Below are 17,449 nucleotides of genomic sequence, written 5' to 3' on the forward strand. Positions count from 1 at the left end.
CGGTAGTAGGAAAAATAATGGAATCCCTACTAAAGGAGAAAATAGAAGAACATCTAGAAAGGAAAAACATAATAAATAGTCAGCATGGATTTCAAAAGGTAAAGTCTTGCTTGACCAACCTAATTGAATTTTTTGAAGAGGTAACTGAGAAAGTAGACAAGGGTAATGCAGTAAATGTAATGTATCTAGATTTTCAAAAGGCCTTCAATAAGGTACCACATAATAGACTAATGAATAAGGTCAGGGAAAGCGGAGTCAGAGGACAAGTAGCAGAATGGATAGCTAGTTGGCTTCAAGACAGAAAGCAGAGTATGGGTAAAGGGTAGCTATTCAGAGTGGCAGAAGGCGGGAAGTGGTGTTCCACAAGGATCAGTGTGGGACCACTGTTTTTCACAATTTAGATTAACGATTTCGACCTTGGAATCAAAAACACAATTTCAAAATTTGCGGACGACACCAAATTGTGGGGGAAAGCCAATACTGAGGAGGACTGCAACAAATTACAAGACATTAATAAACTTGCAGAATGGGTATATAATTGGCAAATGAAATTCAACACATATATATATATGAGATATTACATTTTGGTAAGAAAAATAGGGAGGTCAAATATTACTTGGAAAATAAGAATCTAAATGGGGTAGAGGAACAACAGGATCTAGGAGTACAAATACACAAAAGTATCGACACAGTTTAACAAGGCTATAAAAAAAAGCAAACCAAGCACTAGGGTTTATTTCTAGAGTGATAGAATTGAAAAGTAGTGAAGTTATGCTAAACTTGTATCAAACCTTGGTTAGACCACACTTGGGGTACTGTGTGCAATTCATAAGAACATAAGAAATAGGAGCAGGAGTAGGCCATTTGAGCCTGCTCCGCCATTCAATAAGATCATGGCTGATCTTCTACCTCATCTCCACTTTCCTGAACTATCCCCATATCCCTTGATTCCCATAATATTCAAAAATCTATCGATCTCTGTCTTGAATATACTCAACGACTGAGCCTCCACAGCCCTCTGGGGTAGAGAATTCCAAAGATTCCCCACCCTCTGAGTGAAGAAATTTCTCATCAGTCCTAAATGGCCGACCCCTTATTCTGAGACAGTGACCCCTGGTTCTAGGCGCCCCAGTCAGGGGAAACATCCTCCCTGCATCTACTCTGTCAAGCCCTGTAAGAATTTTGTATGTTTCAATGAGATCACCTCTCATTCTTCTAAACTCTATAGGCCTAGTCTACTCAATCTGTCCTCATAGAAGAATCCCCCCATTCCAAAAACCTGTCTGGTGACCCTTTCATTGCACTCCCTCTACGGCAAGTATATCCTTCCTTAAGTAAGGAGACCAAAACTGTTCACGATACTCCAGATGTAGTCTCACCAAGGCCCTTTACTCTTATACTCAAATCCTCTTGTAATAAAGGCCAACATACCATTTGCTTTCCCAATTGCTTGCTGTATCTGCATGTTAACTTTCAGTGATTAGTGTACAAGGACACCCAGGTCCCTCTGAACACCAACGTTTCCCAATCTCTCACCATTTAAAAAATACTCTGCTTTTCCGTTTTTCCTACCAAAGTGGATAACTTCACATTTCTCCACATTATATTCCATTTGCCATGTTCTTTCCCACTCACTTAGCTTGTCTATATCCCCTTGAAGCCTCCTTGCATCCTCCTCACAACTTACATTCCCACCCTGCTTTGTATCAGCAGCAAACTTGGATATATTACATTTGGTCCCCTCATCCAAATCATTGATGTAGATTGTGAATTGCTGAGGCCCAAGCACTGATCCTTGCGGTACCCCACCAGTTGCAGCCTGCCAACCCGAAAATGGCCCGTTTATTCCTACTCTCTGTTTTCTGTCCGTTAACCAATCCTTTTTTTAAAATTCATTGATGGGATGTGGGCGTCGCTGGCTGGCTAGGCCTGCATTTAGTGCCCATCCCTAATTGCCTTTGAGAAGATGGTGGTGCGCCACCTTCTTGAACTGCTGCAGTCCATATGGTGTAGGTATACCCACAATGCTGTTAGGGAGGGAGTTCCAGGATTTTGGCCCAGCGACAGAGAAGGAATGGCGATACAGGTCCAAGTCAGGATGGTGTGTGGCTTGGAGGGGAACTTGTAGGTGGTGATGTTCCCATGCGTCTGCTACCCTTGTCCTTCTAAGTGGTAGAGGTCGCGGGTTTGGAAGGTGCTGTTGAAGGAGCTTTGGCGAGTTGCTGCAGTGCATCTTGTAGATGGTACACACTGCAGCCACAGTGCGCCGGTGGTGGAGGAAATGAATGTTGAAGGTGGTGGATGGAGTGCCAATCAAGCGGGCTGCTTTATCCTGAACTAGCTGGGGGAGCCCGGCTTTGCCAGGGCTGTTTTGGGCCGGGCGGTTTAAATCGAGTCCCAGGCTTTTGGGCCCTGTCTGTGTCCCTCTCTCAATCTGCTGCCGGGCAACATTTCTACCTTTTAATACCTTGAAAGATGAAAGTGAAAGTACTTATAAAACGTTTTTGGTAAATCGTGGAGAGCATTCCATCACACTCCTGACTTGTGCCTTGTAGATGGTGGAAAGGCTTTGGGGAGTCAGGAGGTGAGACACTCACCGCAGAATTCCCAGTCTCTGGCCTGCTCTTGTAGCCACAGTATTTATATGGCTGGTCCAGTTCAGTTTCTGATCAATGGTAACCCCCAGGATGTGGATAGTGGGGGATTCAGCGATGGTAATGCCATTGAATGTCATGGGGAGATGGTTAGAGTCTCGCTTGTTGGAGATGGTCATTGCCTGGCACTTGTGTGGTGCGAATGTTACTTGCCACTTGTCAGCCCAAGTCTGAATGTTGTCCAGGTCTTGCTGCATATGGACATGGACTGCGTCAGTATCTGAAGAGTCTCGAATGGTGCTGAACAGTGTGCAATCATCAGCGAACATCCCCACTTCTGACCTTATGATGGAGGGAAGGTCATTGATGAAACAGCTGAAGATGGTTGGGCCTAGGACACTGCCCTGAGGAACTCCTGCAGTGCTGTCATGTGATTGAGATGAATGACCTCCAACAACCACAGCCAACTTCCTTTGTGCTAGGTATGATTCCAACCAATGGAGAGTTTTCCCTTGATTCCCATTGACTTCAGTTTTGCTAGGGCTCCTTGATGCCACACTCGATCAAATGCTGCCTTGATGTCAAGGGCAGTCACTCTCACCTCACCTCGAGTTCAGCTCTTTTGTCCATGTTTGGACCAAGGCTGTAATGAGGTCAGGAGCTGAGTGGCCCTGGCGGAACCCAAACTGGGCGTCAGTTAGAAGGTTATTGCTGAGTAAGTGCCGCTTGATAGCACTGTTGACGACACCTTCCATCACTTTGCTGATGATTGAGAGTAGACTGATGGGACGGTAATTGGCCGGGTCGGATTTGTCCTGCTTTTTGTAGACAGGACATACTTGGGCAATTTTCCACATTGCCGGGTAGATGCCAGTGTTGTAGCTGTACTGGAACAGCTTGGCTAGGGGCGCAGCTAGTTCTGGAGCACAAGTCTTCAGTACTATTGCCAAAATGTTATCAGGGCCCATAGCCTTTGCAGTATCCAGTGTCTTCAGCCGTTTCTTGACATCACGTGGCGTGAATTGAATGGGCTGAAGACTGGCATCTGTGATGCTGGGGACCTCAGGAGGAGGCCGAGATGGATCATCCACTCGGCACTTCTGGCTGAAGATAGTTGCAAATGCTTCAGCCTTGTCTTTTGCACTCACGTGCTGGGCTCCACCATCATTGAGGATGGGGATATTTTTGGAGCCTCCTCCTCCTGTTAACTGTTTAATTGTCCACCACCACTCATGACTGGACGTGGCAGGACTGCAGAGCTTTGATTTGATCCGATGGTTGTGAGATCGCTTAGCTCTGTCTATCGCATGTTGCTTTCCTTGTTTGGCATGCAAGTAGTCCTGTGTTGTAGCCTCACCAGGTTGACACCTCATTTTTCGGTATGCCTGGTGCTGTTCCCGGCATGCTCTCCTGCACTCTTCGTTAAACCAGGGTTGATCTCCCGGCTTGATGGTAATGGTAGAGTGAGGGATATGCCGGGCCATGAGGTTACAGATTGTGGTTGAATACAATTCTGCTGCTGCTGATGGCTACAGCGCCTCATGGATGCCCAGTTTTGAGTTGCCAGATCTGTTCGAAATCTGTCCCATTTAGCACGGTGGTAGTGCCACACATCTTCCACCATCCATTTAACACAACATTCTGTAGGCGAGTACCCAATTACTGAATACTGCACATTTCTTGATTTTTTTATTTTTCCTTGTTAAAAATAGCCTCGGTAGATAACCCTTTCTCGTTGCACAATACTAGATCTAAAATAGCCTGTTCCCTAGTTGGTTCCTGAACATATTGATCTAGAAAACTATCTTGCATACATTCAATGAATTCGTCCTCCACACGATTACTGCAAATTTGGTTTGCCCAGTCTATATGTAGATTAAAGTCCCCCATGATTACTGTATTACCCTTGTTACATGCGCCTCTAATATCTTGATTTATACTCTGCCCTACATAAACAACTCCCACCAATGCTTTCTGCCCCTTGCTGTTTCTTAGCTTCACCCAAACTGATCCTACTTCTTAATTTTCAGAGCCAAGATCCTTTCCCTCCACTGTCTTTATCCCATCCTTTATTATCAGGGCTACCCCTCCTCCTTTTCCATTTTGCCTACCCCTTCTAAAAGTTATGTATCATGGAATATTTAGTTCCCAACCTTGGCCACTTTGCAACCACATTTCCGTTATGGATATTAGATCAAACCTGTTAATTTCTATCTGGCGCTATTAATTCATCTATTTTGTTGTGAATGCTTCACGCATTCAGATATAGTGCCTTTAGATTTGACTTATTTCTCTTTTTCCCTGATGTCAGCTTAGTCACTGATGCCTTATTACCTTTGTTACTCTCTCTCTGTCCCTTCCTGCCCACTCTGTTTATTTTTACCCAAAACTCTACTCTGCCCTAGAGCCTTGACATTTCTCTCGCTGCTTTTAAATTTACTCTTTCCTGAATCCTCCCGGTCACCATATTATAAAAAGGATATAGAGGCACCAGAGAGGGTGCAGAGAAGATTTACAAGGATGGTACCAGAAATGCGAGGGTACACCTATCAGGAAAGGATGAATAGGCTGGGTCTCTTTTCTCTTGAAAAAAGGCTGAGGGGTGACCTAATAGAGGTCTTTAAAATCATGAAAGGTTTTGATAGAGTAGATACAGAGAGTGTTTCTACATGTGGGGAAGTGCAAAACTAGAGGCCTAGTCAATGTGGAAAACTGCCCCGGTATGTCCTGTCCACAAAAAGCAGGACAAATCCAATCTGGCCAATTACCACCCCATCAGTCTACTCTCAATCATCAGCAAAGTGATGGAAGGTGTGTTCAACAGTGCTATCAAGCAGCACTTACTCACCAATAACCTGCTCACTGATGCCCAGCTTGGGTTTCACCAGGACCACTCGGCTCCAGACCTCATTATAGCCTTGGTCCAAAAATGGACAAAAAAGCTGAATTCCAGAGGTGAGGTGAGAGTGACTGCCCTTGACATCAAGGCAGCATTTAACAGAGTGTGGCATGAAGGAGCCCTAGTAAAACTGAAGTCAATTGGAATTGGCGGGAAAACGCTCCACTAGCTGAAGTCATACCTAGTACAAAGGAAGATGGTTGTGCTGATTGGAGGTCAATCATCACAGCCCCCGGACATCGCTGCAGGAGTTCCTCAGGGCAATGTTGTGGCCCAACCATCTCCAGCTGCTTCATCAATGACCTTCCCTCCATCATAAGCTCAGAAGTGGGGATGTTCGCAGATGACTGCACAGTGTTCAGTGCCATTCGCAACTCCTCAGATAATGAAGCAGTCTATGCCCGCATGCAGCAAGACCTGGACGACGTTCAGGCTGGGGCCGAAAAGTGGCAGGTAACATTCGCGCCACACAAGTGCCAGGCAATGACCATCTCCAACAAGCGAGCGTCTAACCACCGCCCCTTGATATTCAACGGCATTACCATCGCCGAATCCACCATCATCAATATCCTGGGGATCACCATTGACCAGGAACTTAACTGGACCAGCCACATAGGGGAGATTTTTCCCAGCCCTGGGGAGGCGGGACTGCCAGGAAAATGGCAGAAACTGGGTGCGGGTACCGACCCCGCTCCCAACCCACCTCCGTGCCATCTTCCCGTGAGGCGCGTCCCCGAGTCACACAGGGACCCATTTCCTCGAAGCGGGAAAGGGATTAGAGCCAATTAACTGCCTGTAAACAGACAGTTTTGAGGCTTTTCCCCATTTTACGCCTGCAATTGCAGGCTTCCCGATGGCTGCGAACCTCGCCAGGGTCAGCGAGGCGAGCAGTGAGTCTGCAGGGGGGAGGGGTCGAAATGTCAGTTGTAGAGGTGAGTGATGGGTGCAAGTGTGGACAGATTAGTATGAGTGTTGGAAAAAGTTTCCTTACCATTGCTTCTTTTTGCAGGCTTCAACCTTTGAGGATCCAGAGGTGCCTCATCTCAACGGCAGAGATGACAGAATGGCTGCTGCATTCTCATATGCAGCAGCCATCTGCTGAGGGGAGAGGTCTTAGTGAGCCTGTGTGCAAGGGCTCACCTTAGAACAGAAATTTGAGACAGATGAAGCATCATACGCTGACGTCATTGTCACCGACTTTCCCTTAATTGGTCGATAGGCAGGCTTAACAAGGCCAATCAAGGGAAAATAGCATAGGTTGGTCAGACGTCACTGGGGGCCGGACTGAAACCCAGAAACCAGAAGTCCCGCCTCCAGCACGTCTCCATTGAGAAAATCCAGCTCAAATACTGTGGCAACAAGAGCAGGTCAGAGGCTAGGTATTCTCACCTTCTGCCTCCCCAAAGCCTTTCCATCATCTGCAAGGCACAAGTCAGGAGTGTGATGGAATATTCTCCACTTGCCTGGATGAGTGCAGCTCCAACAACATTCAAGAAGCTCGACAGCATCCAAGACAAAGCAGCCCGCTTGTTTGGCACCCCATCCACCACCTTAAACATTCACTCCCTCCATCACCGGCATACCATGGCTGCAGTGTGTACCATCTACAAAATGCACTGCAGCAACTCCCAAACCCGCGACCTCTACCACCTAGAAGGACAAGGGCAGCAGGCGCATGGGAACACCACCATTTCCAAGTTTCCCTCCAAGTCACACACCATCCTGACTTGGAAGTATATTGCCGTTCCTTCTAATCATTGCTGGGTTAAAATCCTGGAACTCCCTCCCTAACAGCACTGTGGGAGTACCTTCACCACAAGGACTGCAGTGGTTCAAAAGGCAGCTCACCACCACCTTCTCAAAGGCAACTAGGGATTGGCAATAAATGCTGGCCTTGCCAGCGACGCCCAGATCCCATGAAGGAATAAAAAAAGTAACCAAAAAATCAAATAGGGAATTCAGAAGAAACGTCTTTACCCAGAGAGTGGTGAGAATGTGGAACTCGCTACCACAGGGACTGGTTGATGCGAATAGTATAGATGCATTTAAGGGGCAGTTAGATAAGCATATGAGGGAGAAAGGAATAGAGGGTTATGCTGACAGAGTTAGATGAGGAAGGATGGGAGGAGGCTCAAGTGGAGCATAAACACTAGCATAGACTGGTTGGGCCGAATGGCCTGTTTCTGTGCTCTATATCCTATGTAATCTTCAAACTTTGGGGCAGAGGGTTTAAATGCAAAGTAGATATTTAGCTTCCCAAGTTTGCCAAGCCTGCCATTTAAACATAAGAACAGGGGTAGCCCATTTAGCCCCTTAAGCCTGTTCCGTCATTCAATTAGATCCTGGCTGATATATACCTTAATTCCATTTACCTGCCCTCGATATATATTCCTTGATGTCCTTAGCTAACAAAACTCTCAGTCTCAGTCAAGAAAATTTCAATTGACCCAGCATCCATTAGCATTGGGGGGAGAATGTTCCAGATTTCCACTATCCTTTCCAGATTACCCTCCTGAATGGCCTAGCTCTAACTTTAAGATTGTGCCCCCTTGTTCTAGATTGCCCCACCAGAGGAAATAGTTTTTCTGTATCTACTTTGTTGAATCCTTTTGCCATTTTAAAACACACTTCGATTAGATCACCCTTCAATCTTCTGAACAAGGGAATAATAGCCAAATGTATGCAACTTGTCCTCACAATGTAGCCCATTAAACCCCAGTATCATTCTGGTGAATTTGTGCTGCACCCCCTCCAAGGCTTCTTGAGGTATAGTGCCCAGAGGTGAACACAGTGCTCTAAACAGGATGTGACCAAGGCTCTGTACAACTAAAGCATAACTTCCCCCTGTTTGTATTCCAGCCCCCTTGTGATAAAGGCCACCATTCCTTTAGCCTTTTTGATTACTTTTTGTATCTATGCACTAGCTTTTAGTGATTTGTATACCTGGACACCCAAATCCCTTTGCTCCTCCACAGTTCCTAGTTTCTCACCATTAAAAAAATATTCCGGTTTGTTTTTCTTGGATCCAAAAAGGATGGCCTCACACTTACCCACATTGAACTCCATTTGCCACGGTTTTGCTCACTGACTTAATCTGTCTATGTCCCTTTGTAACTTCCTGCTCCCATCTTCACAACTTACTGTGCTTCCTAACATAGTGCGATCTGCAAACTTGGATATATAACTCGCTGTTCCCTCATTCAAGTCATTGATATATATGGTGAAAAGCTGAGACCCTGGGGAATACCACTTTTCACACCCTGCCAATCATAGTACGTTCCCTTTATCCATACTCTCTGTCTTCTACTTCCCAACCAGTTTACAACCTGTGTCGCAATGTTGCCTCCAACTCTGGGCAATTTCATATTTGTTACTAATCTCTTGTGTGAAACCTCGCCAAATTCCTTCTGGTAGTCCATATAGATAATATCCATAGACACTCCCTTAACCACCTCAAAAGTTTCAATTACATTAGTCAGACATGACCTACCCATCACAAATGTATGCAGGCTCTCTCTGATCAGCTTACACTCTCTAATTGCTCTGTTCCTGATGACAGATTCCAGTAATTTCCCCACAACTGACGATAGACTGATGGATCTGTAGTTACCTGGTTTCTCTCACACCCCCCCCCCCCCCCTTCATAAATAATGGAGTGACATTTGCAATTTTTCAATCCAATAGCAGAAATCTTGAATCAAGACAACTTTTGAAAATTAGGACAAATGCCTCTGCAATTTCCTGTACCTATTTCTTTAATACCTTGGGATGGAAACCAGTGGATCCCAGAGATTTGTCAGTCTGGAGTCTTAAGATGGTATCAGTTTTTAACCTATAAATATATTAGCAAATTTCCCACGGCACATCTCACAGCAAGTCAGAGAATATTCCATTCTATAATGGGAGGGACGTTAGAAATAAAAGTGTGTTGGGGAAACTGAGACAAGAAGTTTTATATTTTATATAATGTCAGGCAATGTAGTCACTCTCCCCCATCTCCGATGCCTTTGCGTATTTGTTTCTCTCTTTTGCTTCTGTTCTCTTCTTCTCCCCTTTACTCTCCTTTTTCTTCAATTCTGTCATATTCTGCTTCTCGGTGGGGTGTGGTGGAACGGTAAAGGAGCCATCAACAGCTGGAGGCTGCATTTTACAGGTGGGGGTAATGAGGAAGATGTGGCCCCCAGCAGCTTCATTCCCATCCTCTCTCCAATCACTTGTGCATCCCCCACCCCTTTGGTCCCATCATGTCGCCTACCCCTTCACCCTCTCACTATCCCTTCCCCATCCTTCTACCCCATCATTCCCATCACTACCCCCTACTGCTTCCCCTTTACACTACCCATTCATCCCCTGCATCCTCCAAATGCCCTTGCACCAGTGATTCACCTCATCCTTCACCCTCCGTCTCTCCCCTAAATATGGGTGCCAAGAGGCGAGAGGCCCCATCACCCTCAACCAACTTCCATCCTCACCTCCCCTACCCGTTTCCCTCACAGAGGCGTTGTTTGCTTTCAAAAATTCAATCTTTGTTAAAAAGGGAAGTCAAATTACAATGAGGAAATCAACTGCTTGTCTGCCTTTTTCTCTATTTGTATATTTATCTGTCTGTCTGTCTATCTCTCTCAGGAATTAGAATCTCTGTCTCACAGCTGTAAACCATTTTCTCACCATCAAAACACAGGCATGATAATCAGTTGGCTTCAAAATTCAACTGGCTTTCTTTAAAAAGGTTACCATTAAAGACTCTCTCTCTCTCTCCCTCTCCCTCCCTCTGACCAACCCAGTCTCCCTCTCATCCTGTCTCCCCCCTCAGTTTAATACACTTTTTAAAATTTATAGAACACAAAATAAAAGCTAGAACAGGTGTATGATCAGAACACTATTTTTTCTCTCTCACACACGGGCTTTTGTTTTTTTTTATATAAACAAAACACTTAATATACATCTTGCCTCAGTAAACCTTTTGACTATTTCCCTCCTTTTTTCCCCCAAATTATTTGAAGGAAAGCTACTGGGCAGAAAGCGCTAGAGCTAAAGAAAACTGTTCCCTCAGTACAGCTGATTGCATCAGTACTATTCAATCTGGGAAGTTAGGTACACTGCACACGCTCAGACTGCACAATCCAAATTCCATTTAGTCACAGTTCTGAGCAAAAGTATCAAGCCGAGCCCAAGCTTTTGGGGGAAGCTGAGGCCTTCAAGTACAAACTTTAATGAAGACATTTAATTTTATTTTGGACATTGGAATTTCAGTTACTACAGAGAGAAAAAGGCAGATAAAGAACAAAGAATTCTATTATTATTCAAGAAAGCATTTTGAGCAATTGTGCGAACGTGGTGGCCAGATTGCACACAGGGTGACATGCTCTCACTATGAAACAGCAGCCATTGTGCGTCACACAGCTTAACACCTTTAACATTGAAAATATATATCACAGCGCTATGCAAGAGGTAGTTGTGAGTTTTCAATGAAACACGCACCCCATACTGAATTTAATATTAAAAAAATTATATATACATATAAAATATTCTCAGCCTCAATTCTATTATTATGCTGTCTACAGTATTAACAATAAACCTTGGCAGTGCAGCAGTAAAGTATGGCAAGGCACCAAACATATTGTATCACTGAGGTGGTGGGGGTAGGTACAAGGGGGGAAAAAGAACAGAGCCACACGCCACCACTTCTCTGAATACCCAATCTCAGCTGTGATGATATAGGGAGACAGTAAGCACAGGGCATTTGCTCCCCTTGGAGGGAAACTGAAGGAAATGGTCATTTCCATGCACCTTTTTGTATTGTCTTGCACCAATTTTCCCTCCTTCCTCTCCTGAACACATGAACTCTTTGCTAGGGTACATTTTCATTGTCCTGGTTCTCCTCTGGTATCCTGCCCAAGTAGCCGTTTATCATGTGTGAGTCTCGACAATGACATTTCATCAGGCAGGCTTCATACCTTACTTTGAACTGGTCTTCAGCTGATGTCCACACATGGATGCTTCCAGCATGGGTTGTTGGGCAGCTCTGAAGCACAAACCTTTGCAGATTTTCTCCTTCCAAGCCCAGGGAGACTGAAGCAATTGTATGACTCCTACTGATGTACTGGCTGAGAGCAGCTAACTCAGCAACAGACCAAGGATTGGACTAGAAACCTCCATGTCCTACGTAGCTCAGACACTCACCAGGATAAACATCCTGAGCCCATATGCACCACATTAGGTGACCTGCTCCAGGGCTCTACCAATGTCACCTTAGCCGCACGAGAAAAAAAAAGTGTGGGAGCAGGGCCAGATACGAGTTTAGAGAAAAAAAACCATGCCAAATCAGCTCAGTACAACTTGATGTGTCAGCTGATAAGTCCAATTCTTTAACCAGGAAAAGGCAGTCTATTCATTAACTGAAATTGGCAAACAGAAACCTCAGTTTGAAAAGCTGTACCTTGAGCAACTGGCTCTTGTTGAAGTTGTTGAAGTCATACCTCCGCTGACACTCGGGCCTCAGCACCAGGTTGAACAGTGCAATCCACACCTGCCCGTCCAGCTTGGTTATTCTCAGCCTGTCCTCAGGGGGCACTGTGTACCATTTGCCATCAGCGTACTTTTGCAATTCACCTATTGGGATGCAACCAGACCCAAAGAACAGTGAGCTGACACAGTAAAGACCTCACCCAGCATTTGCAAGTCTGTCAGTATTATAATCCAACATTCTGCGAATAACCATGAGTAAATACTACCAGAGAAATGCATTGATCACAACATTGCTTAACTCATTTTATCCTGGGGATGAACTAAAAGAATTGCAAGGCTGATAAAAAAAAACAAGCTGCTGTCACAGATCATGAACTCAGATTTATCAAAGCTTAATTACCAGGTCAGTGGAATAAAGAACCATCTCCTTATAATGGCATATCTTTGCTTATAGATAAAACCCAAGCACTGACTTTCTGCTTAGCTCTCAAGGAACCAGTTTGGGTCAAATAAATAAATAGAAACCCTTATCTCCAGGCATAACACTGTTAATGTTTCACTGACCCAACTACCACTTTAAAAGCATTCATTCCAGTTCAGCCACAGGACCACAGCTATTTTTGTGAAGTACATGATTTTGTGGTTTAGTCTGTGACTCACTCATTGAATCAACATTAATAATACTTGTCCTGATGGTTCAACAGGTAAAAGCAACAAGGATATTTGTGCTGCGTTAAAATAATGGAATCAATTATCTGTACAACATTAGCATAATTAAGAGCAGTCAACATGGTTTCAGAAGGAGATCAACCCTGAACCTTTTAAATTCAAGGGAATACAAGCCAAATTTAACCTTTAAGGGCTCTGTTCAACTAAAGGATCACTTCCACACTTTTGATTTCCAATCCCCTTGAGATAAAGACCAACATTCCATCAGCCTTTTTGATTACTTTTTCTACATGTGCACTAGCTTTTAGTGATATACACCGAAATCCTTTTACTCCGCCACAGCTCCTAGACTCTCACCATTAAGAAAATATTCCGATTTGTCTTTCTGATCCAAAATGGATGACCTCACATTTCCCCACACTGAACTCCATCTGCCAGTTTAGCCCACTCACTAAATCTGCATGTCCCTTTGTAACTTCCTGCTCCAATCTACACAATTTACTGTGCCTAACTTAGTGTCATCTGCAAATTCTCTATTCCTTCATCTACCTCATTAATATATATATCTGTTTAAACTTGTAAATGGGAAGCTTTTCTTCACACAGAGAATGAACTTCATGATGGAACAGTGGAGGCAAAAACCCTGGGATAATTTAAGAACCAACTGAATGCTGCAATGGAGTTCCTGTTCCCGATTGCTCTACAGTGACACCTACTGGAAATGATGTGTGCGTGGGGCACTTGAGGCAAAGAGTTGTTTGCGCTGAGCTGTGATCCCTCCTCCCCCATGGAGCTGTGCCTCAGCAAGAAACAGAGGAGAATGGAATGAAAAAATGTCAAAAACCACATTAAGAAATCTCCTTGCATCAACTTCTCATGGTTACTGAATTTGCTGCTTTTTCATTGGCCCAGAGATTCCGATCACAGGCCTCCCGAGGGCGGAGGGCTGCGATCTGGAAAAATCTGCGCCCTTACCCGAGGGCTCCCGGGAGGTGCAGAGTTCCGTTGCTGGGCCTCTCCAAACTGCCGGTGCGCAGGGCCCACGTATCCCAGAGGCGCAGGTAGTTCGTAGCGTCCCTGGGATCACGTGGGCCATGGGGAGCCAATCAGAGAAGGGAATCTCCCTTCATACACTTGACCAGGCGCAAGAATTGTAAGTGTTTTCTGCGGGCGGAGGGTCTCCAAAAAGCAGAACTCTCCGCCCGCAGAGGCCCTTCTCCCGGGCAGCTGGAGGATCTGTCAAGAGACAGATCGGAAATGCCGATTTCCAGCGCATGCCTGAAACCGGCATTTCCGATGTCCCTACGGGTGAGTACACAGCGCGTACCCACCCGTAGGGATTGGAATATCCGTCCCATTGACACGCCATCATCTGTTTTCTGATTATAGTGACATTTTGCCCAAAGATGACCAGAGTCACTAAGGGGTTCTGATGCCCAGCACCTTATTGCCCATCGGTATTGATGAAAGGTTGGGCATCTCATTATAACTTCACTATTTATTGCAAATTTGTAACTTTATAAAGTAAATTTGAAATTAGCCACTTATCTCTAAAAATAAATTAAACTTGAATGAATTCAGTACCTTGGGTCTACTTGCTTGGCTTAATCTACTTGATTACTCCCAGTGCCACGTGCTAGTGAGTATAGGAATAGGAGGATAGGGCAAATGAATGCGTGGCTGAAGGGTTGATGCAGGAGCGAGGGCTTTAGTTTCCTGGATCACTGGGTCTGTTTCTGGGGAAGGTGGGACCTGTACAAGTTGGACGGGTTGCACCTGAACTGGAAAAGACCAACATCCTTGCGGGGAGGTTTGCTAGTACTGTTGGGGGGGGGGGGGGGTTTTAAACTAACTTGGCAGGGGGATGGGATACGGAGTGGAGCTATAGTAGGGGTGATGCACAGCCAAATATAGAGGAAAAAACAAGTCAGCCTGGAAGGCAGAGCAAAGATGTAACGGCACAAGGGAGTATGGCAAGGCTGGATGGCATTTATTTTAATGCAAGAATCTTGCGAGTAAGGCAGATGAATTGAAGGTGTTGATGAACACATGGGACTATGATATTGTTGCTATCACAGAGACATGGTTGAGGGAGGGGCAGGACTGGCAGCTCAATATAGAATCTTCAGGCGAGACAGAGGGGGTGTAAAAGAGGAGGGGTGTCGCAATATTAATCAAGGAGTCAATTACTGCTGTAAGGAGGGGTGATATCTTAGCAGGTTCCTCTAATGAGGCCATATGGGTAGAACTTAAAAACAAAAAGGGGGCAAGCACTTTGCTGGCCCCCAAACAGTCAGGGGGAGATAGAGGAACAGATATGTTGGCAAATCTCAGAAGAAATAATAGGGTAATGTTAGTAGGGGATATCAGCTTCCCCAATATTAACTGGGATAGTCAGAGTGTGAAAGGCTTAGAGGGTGCGGAATTCTTAAAGTGCATCTTGAGCCAGCATGTAGAAAGTCCTACAAGAGAGGAGGCGGTACTGGACCTAATTCTGGGGAATGTAGCCAGGCAAGTGGTAGAAGTGTCAGTAGGAGAGCATTTTGGTGACAGTGACCATAATTCGGTGAGATTTAAGGTAGTCATGGAAAAGGACAAAGATGGACCGGAAATAAAGGTTCTAAATTGGGTGAAGGCCGATTTTAATATGACAAGGCAGGATCTGGCCAAAGTGGACTGGGATCAGCTACTTGTAGGAAAATCCACATCAGAGCAGTGGCAGTCTTTCAGAAAGGAAATAGAGAGAGAGAGAGAGAGAGAGAGAGAGAGAGAGAGAGGGAGAGAGGGTGTACAACGCCAACGTGTTCCCGTAAAGGTCAAGGGTGGGACCAACAAGTCCAGGGAACCCTGGATGTCAAGGGATATACAAGAATGGATTAGGAAAAAAAGGGAGGCTTTTGGCAGATACAAAGGACTAAAAACAGTGGAAGCCCTAGAGGAGTATAGAAAGTGCAGGGGGCTACTTAAAAAAGAAATTAGGAGAGCAAAGAGGGGGCATGAAAAAACACTGGCAGGCAAAATAAAGGAAAATCCCAAGATGTTTTATAAGTATATTACGGGCAAGAGGATAACCAGGGAAAGAGTAGGGCTCATTAGGGACCAAAGTGGCAATCTGTGTGTAGAGCCGGAAGATGTAGGTGAGGTTTTAAATGAATATTTTGCATCGGTGTTCACTATGGAGGACCAATTTGATTGAATTTTTCAAGGGGGTGACTTGGTGTGTGGATGAGGGTAGTGCAGTTGATGTAGTCTACATGGACTTCAGTAAGGCTTTTGACAAAGTCCCACATGGAAGACTGGTCAAGAAGGTAAGAGCCCATGGGACCCAGGGCAATTTGGCACATTGGATCCAAAATTGGCTTAGTGGCAGGAGGCAGAGGGTGATGGTCGAAGGTTGTTTTTGTGGCTGGAAGCCTGTGTCCAGTGGTGTACCGCAGGGATCGGTGCTGGGTCCTTTGCTGTTTGTAGTGTACATTAATGATTTAGATATGAATGTAGGAGGTATGATCAGTAAGTTCGCAGAGGACACGAAAATTGGTGGTGTGGTAAATAGCAAGGAGGGAAGCCTCAGGCTACAGGACGATATAGACGGGATGGTTAGATGGGCAGAACAGTGGCAAATGGAATTTAACCCTGAAAAGTGTGAGGTGATGCATTTTGGGAGGTTAAGTGCCCTAAAAATCTCAATTAGATGATGCATTTTGGGAGGACTAACAAGGCAAGGGAATACACAATGAATGGTAGGACCCTAGGAAGGTCAGAGGAACCTTGGTGTGCATGTACATATCTACCTGTCCTGCTGCCTACAGGGATCTAAGGTGGTTAAAAAGACATATGGGATACTTGCCTTCATTAGCCGAGGCATAGAATAAGAGCAGGGAGGTTATGATGGAGCTGTACAAAACGCTAGTTAGGCCACAGCTGGAATACTGTGTGCAGTTCTGGTCGCCACACTATAGGAAGGATGTGATTGCTTTGGAGAGGGTGCAGAGGAGATTCACCAGGATGTTACCTGGCCAGGAGCGCTTCAGCTATGAAGAAAGACTGGACAGGCTGGGGTTGCTTTCCTTGGAGCAGAGAAGGCTGAGGGGGGACCTGATTGAGGTATACAAAATTATGAGGGGCATAAATAGGGTGGATAGAAAGGAACTTTTCCCCTTAGTAGAGGGGTCAATAGCAAGGGGGCATAGATTCAAGGTAAGGGGCAGGAGGTTTAGAGGGGATTTGAGGAAAAACTTTTTCACCCAGAGAGTGGTTGGAATCTGGAACTCACTGCCTGAAAGGGTGGTAGAGGCAGGAACCCTCACAACATTCAAGAAGCATTTGGATGAGCACTTGAAATGCCATAGCATACAAGGCTACGGACCAAATGCTGGAAAATGGGATTGATAGGGCTTGATGGCCGGCGCAGACACGATGGGCCGAAGGGCCTCTTTCTGTGCTGTATGACACTACAAGCCCACTGACTCCCACAGCTACCTGCCTACACTTCCTCCCACACCGCCTCCTGTAAGGACTCTATTCCATTCTCCCAGTTTCTCCATCTCCACCGCATCTGCTCCGACGATGCCACCTTCCATACCAGTGCTTCCGACATGGCTTCCTTTTTCCTCAACCGAGGATTCCCTCCCGGAACCACGATAGAGTTCCCCTTGTCCTCACCTTTCACCCCACCAGCCTCCACATTCAATGGATCATCCTCCGCCATTTCCGCCACCTCCGGTGCGATCCCACCACCAAACGCACCTTCCACTCCCCTCCCCTTTCAGCATTCTGTAGGGACCGCTCCCTCCGCGACACCCTAGTCCACTCCTCTATT

The 17,449-nt window shown here is 45.5% G+C and overlaps 1 protein-coding gene across 4 annotated transcripts in view; it reads right to left on the reverse strand.

Moving 5' to 3' along the window:
• The window catches only part of zmynd10 (zinc finger, MYND-type containing 10), a 75,957-nt gene that overhangs the window by 30,999 nt on the left and 27,509 nt on the right, over positions 1–17,449 (reverse strand). For all 4 annotated transcript variants that reach the window (XM_086001355.1, XM_086001354.1, XM_086001352.1 and 1 more), the window contains one exon: positions 11,933–12,105. In XM_086001355.1, coding sequence (XP_085857481.1) covers positions 11,933–12,105 — 173 coding nt within the window. The remainder of the gene's footprint in view (positions 1–11,932; positions 12,106–17,449) is intronic.

The sequence above is a fragment of the Somniosus microcephalus genome, chromosome 11, assembly GCF_052327205.1.
Source record: "Somniosus microcephalus isolate GS21.2 chromosome 11, FLI_Smic_1.0, whole genome shotgun sequence".
NCBI lineage: Eukaryota > Metazoa > Chordata > Chondrichthyes > Squaliformes > Somniosidae > Somniosus > Somniosus microcephalus.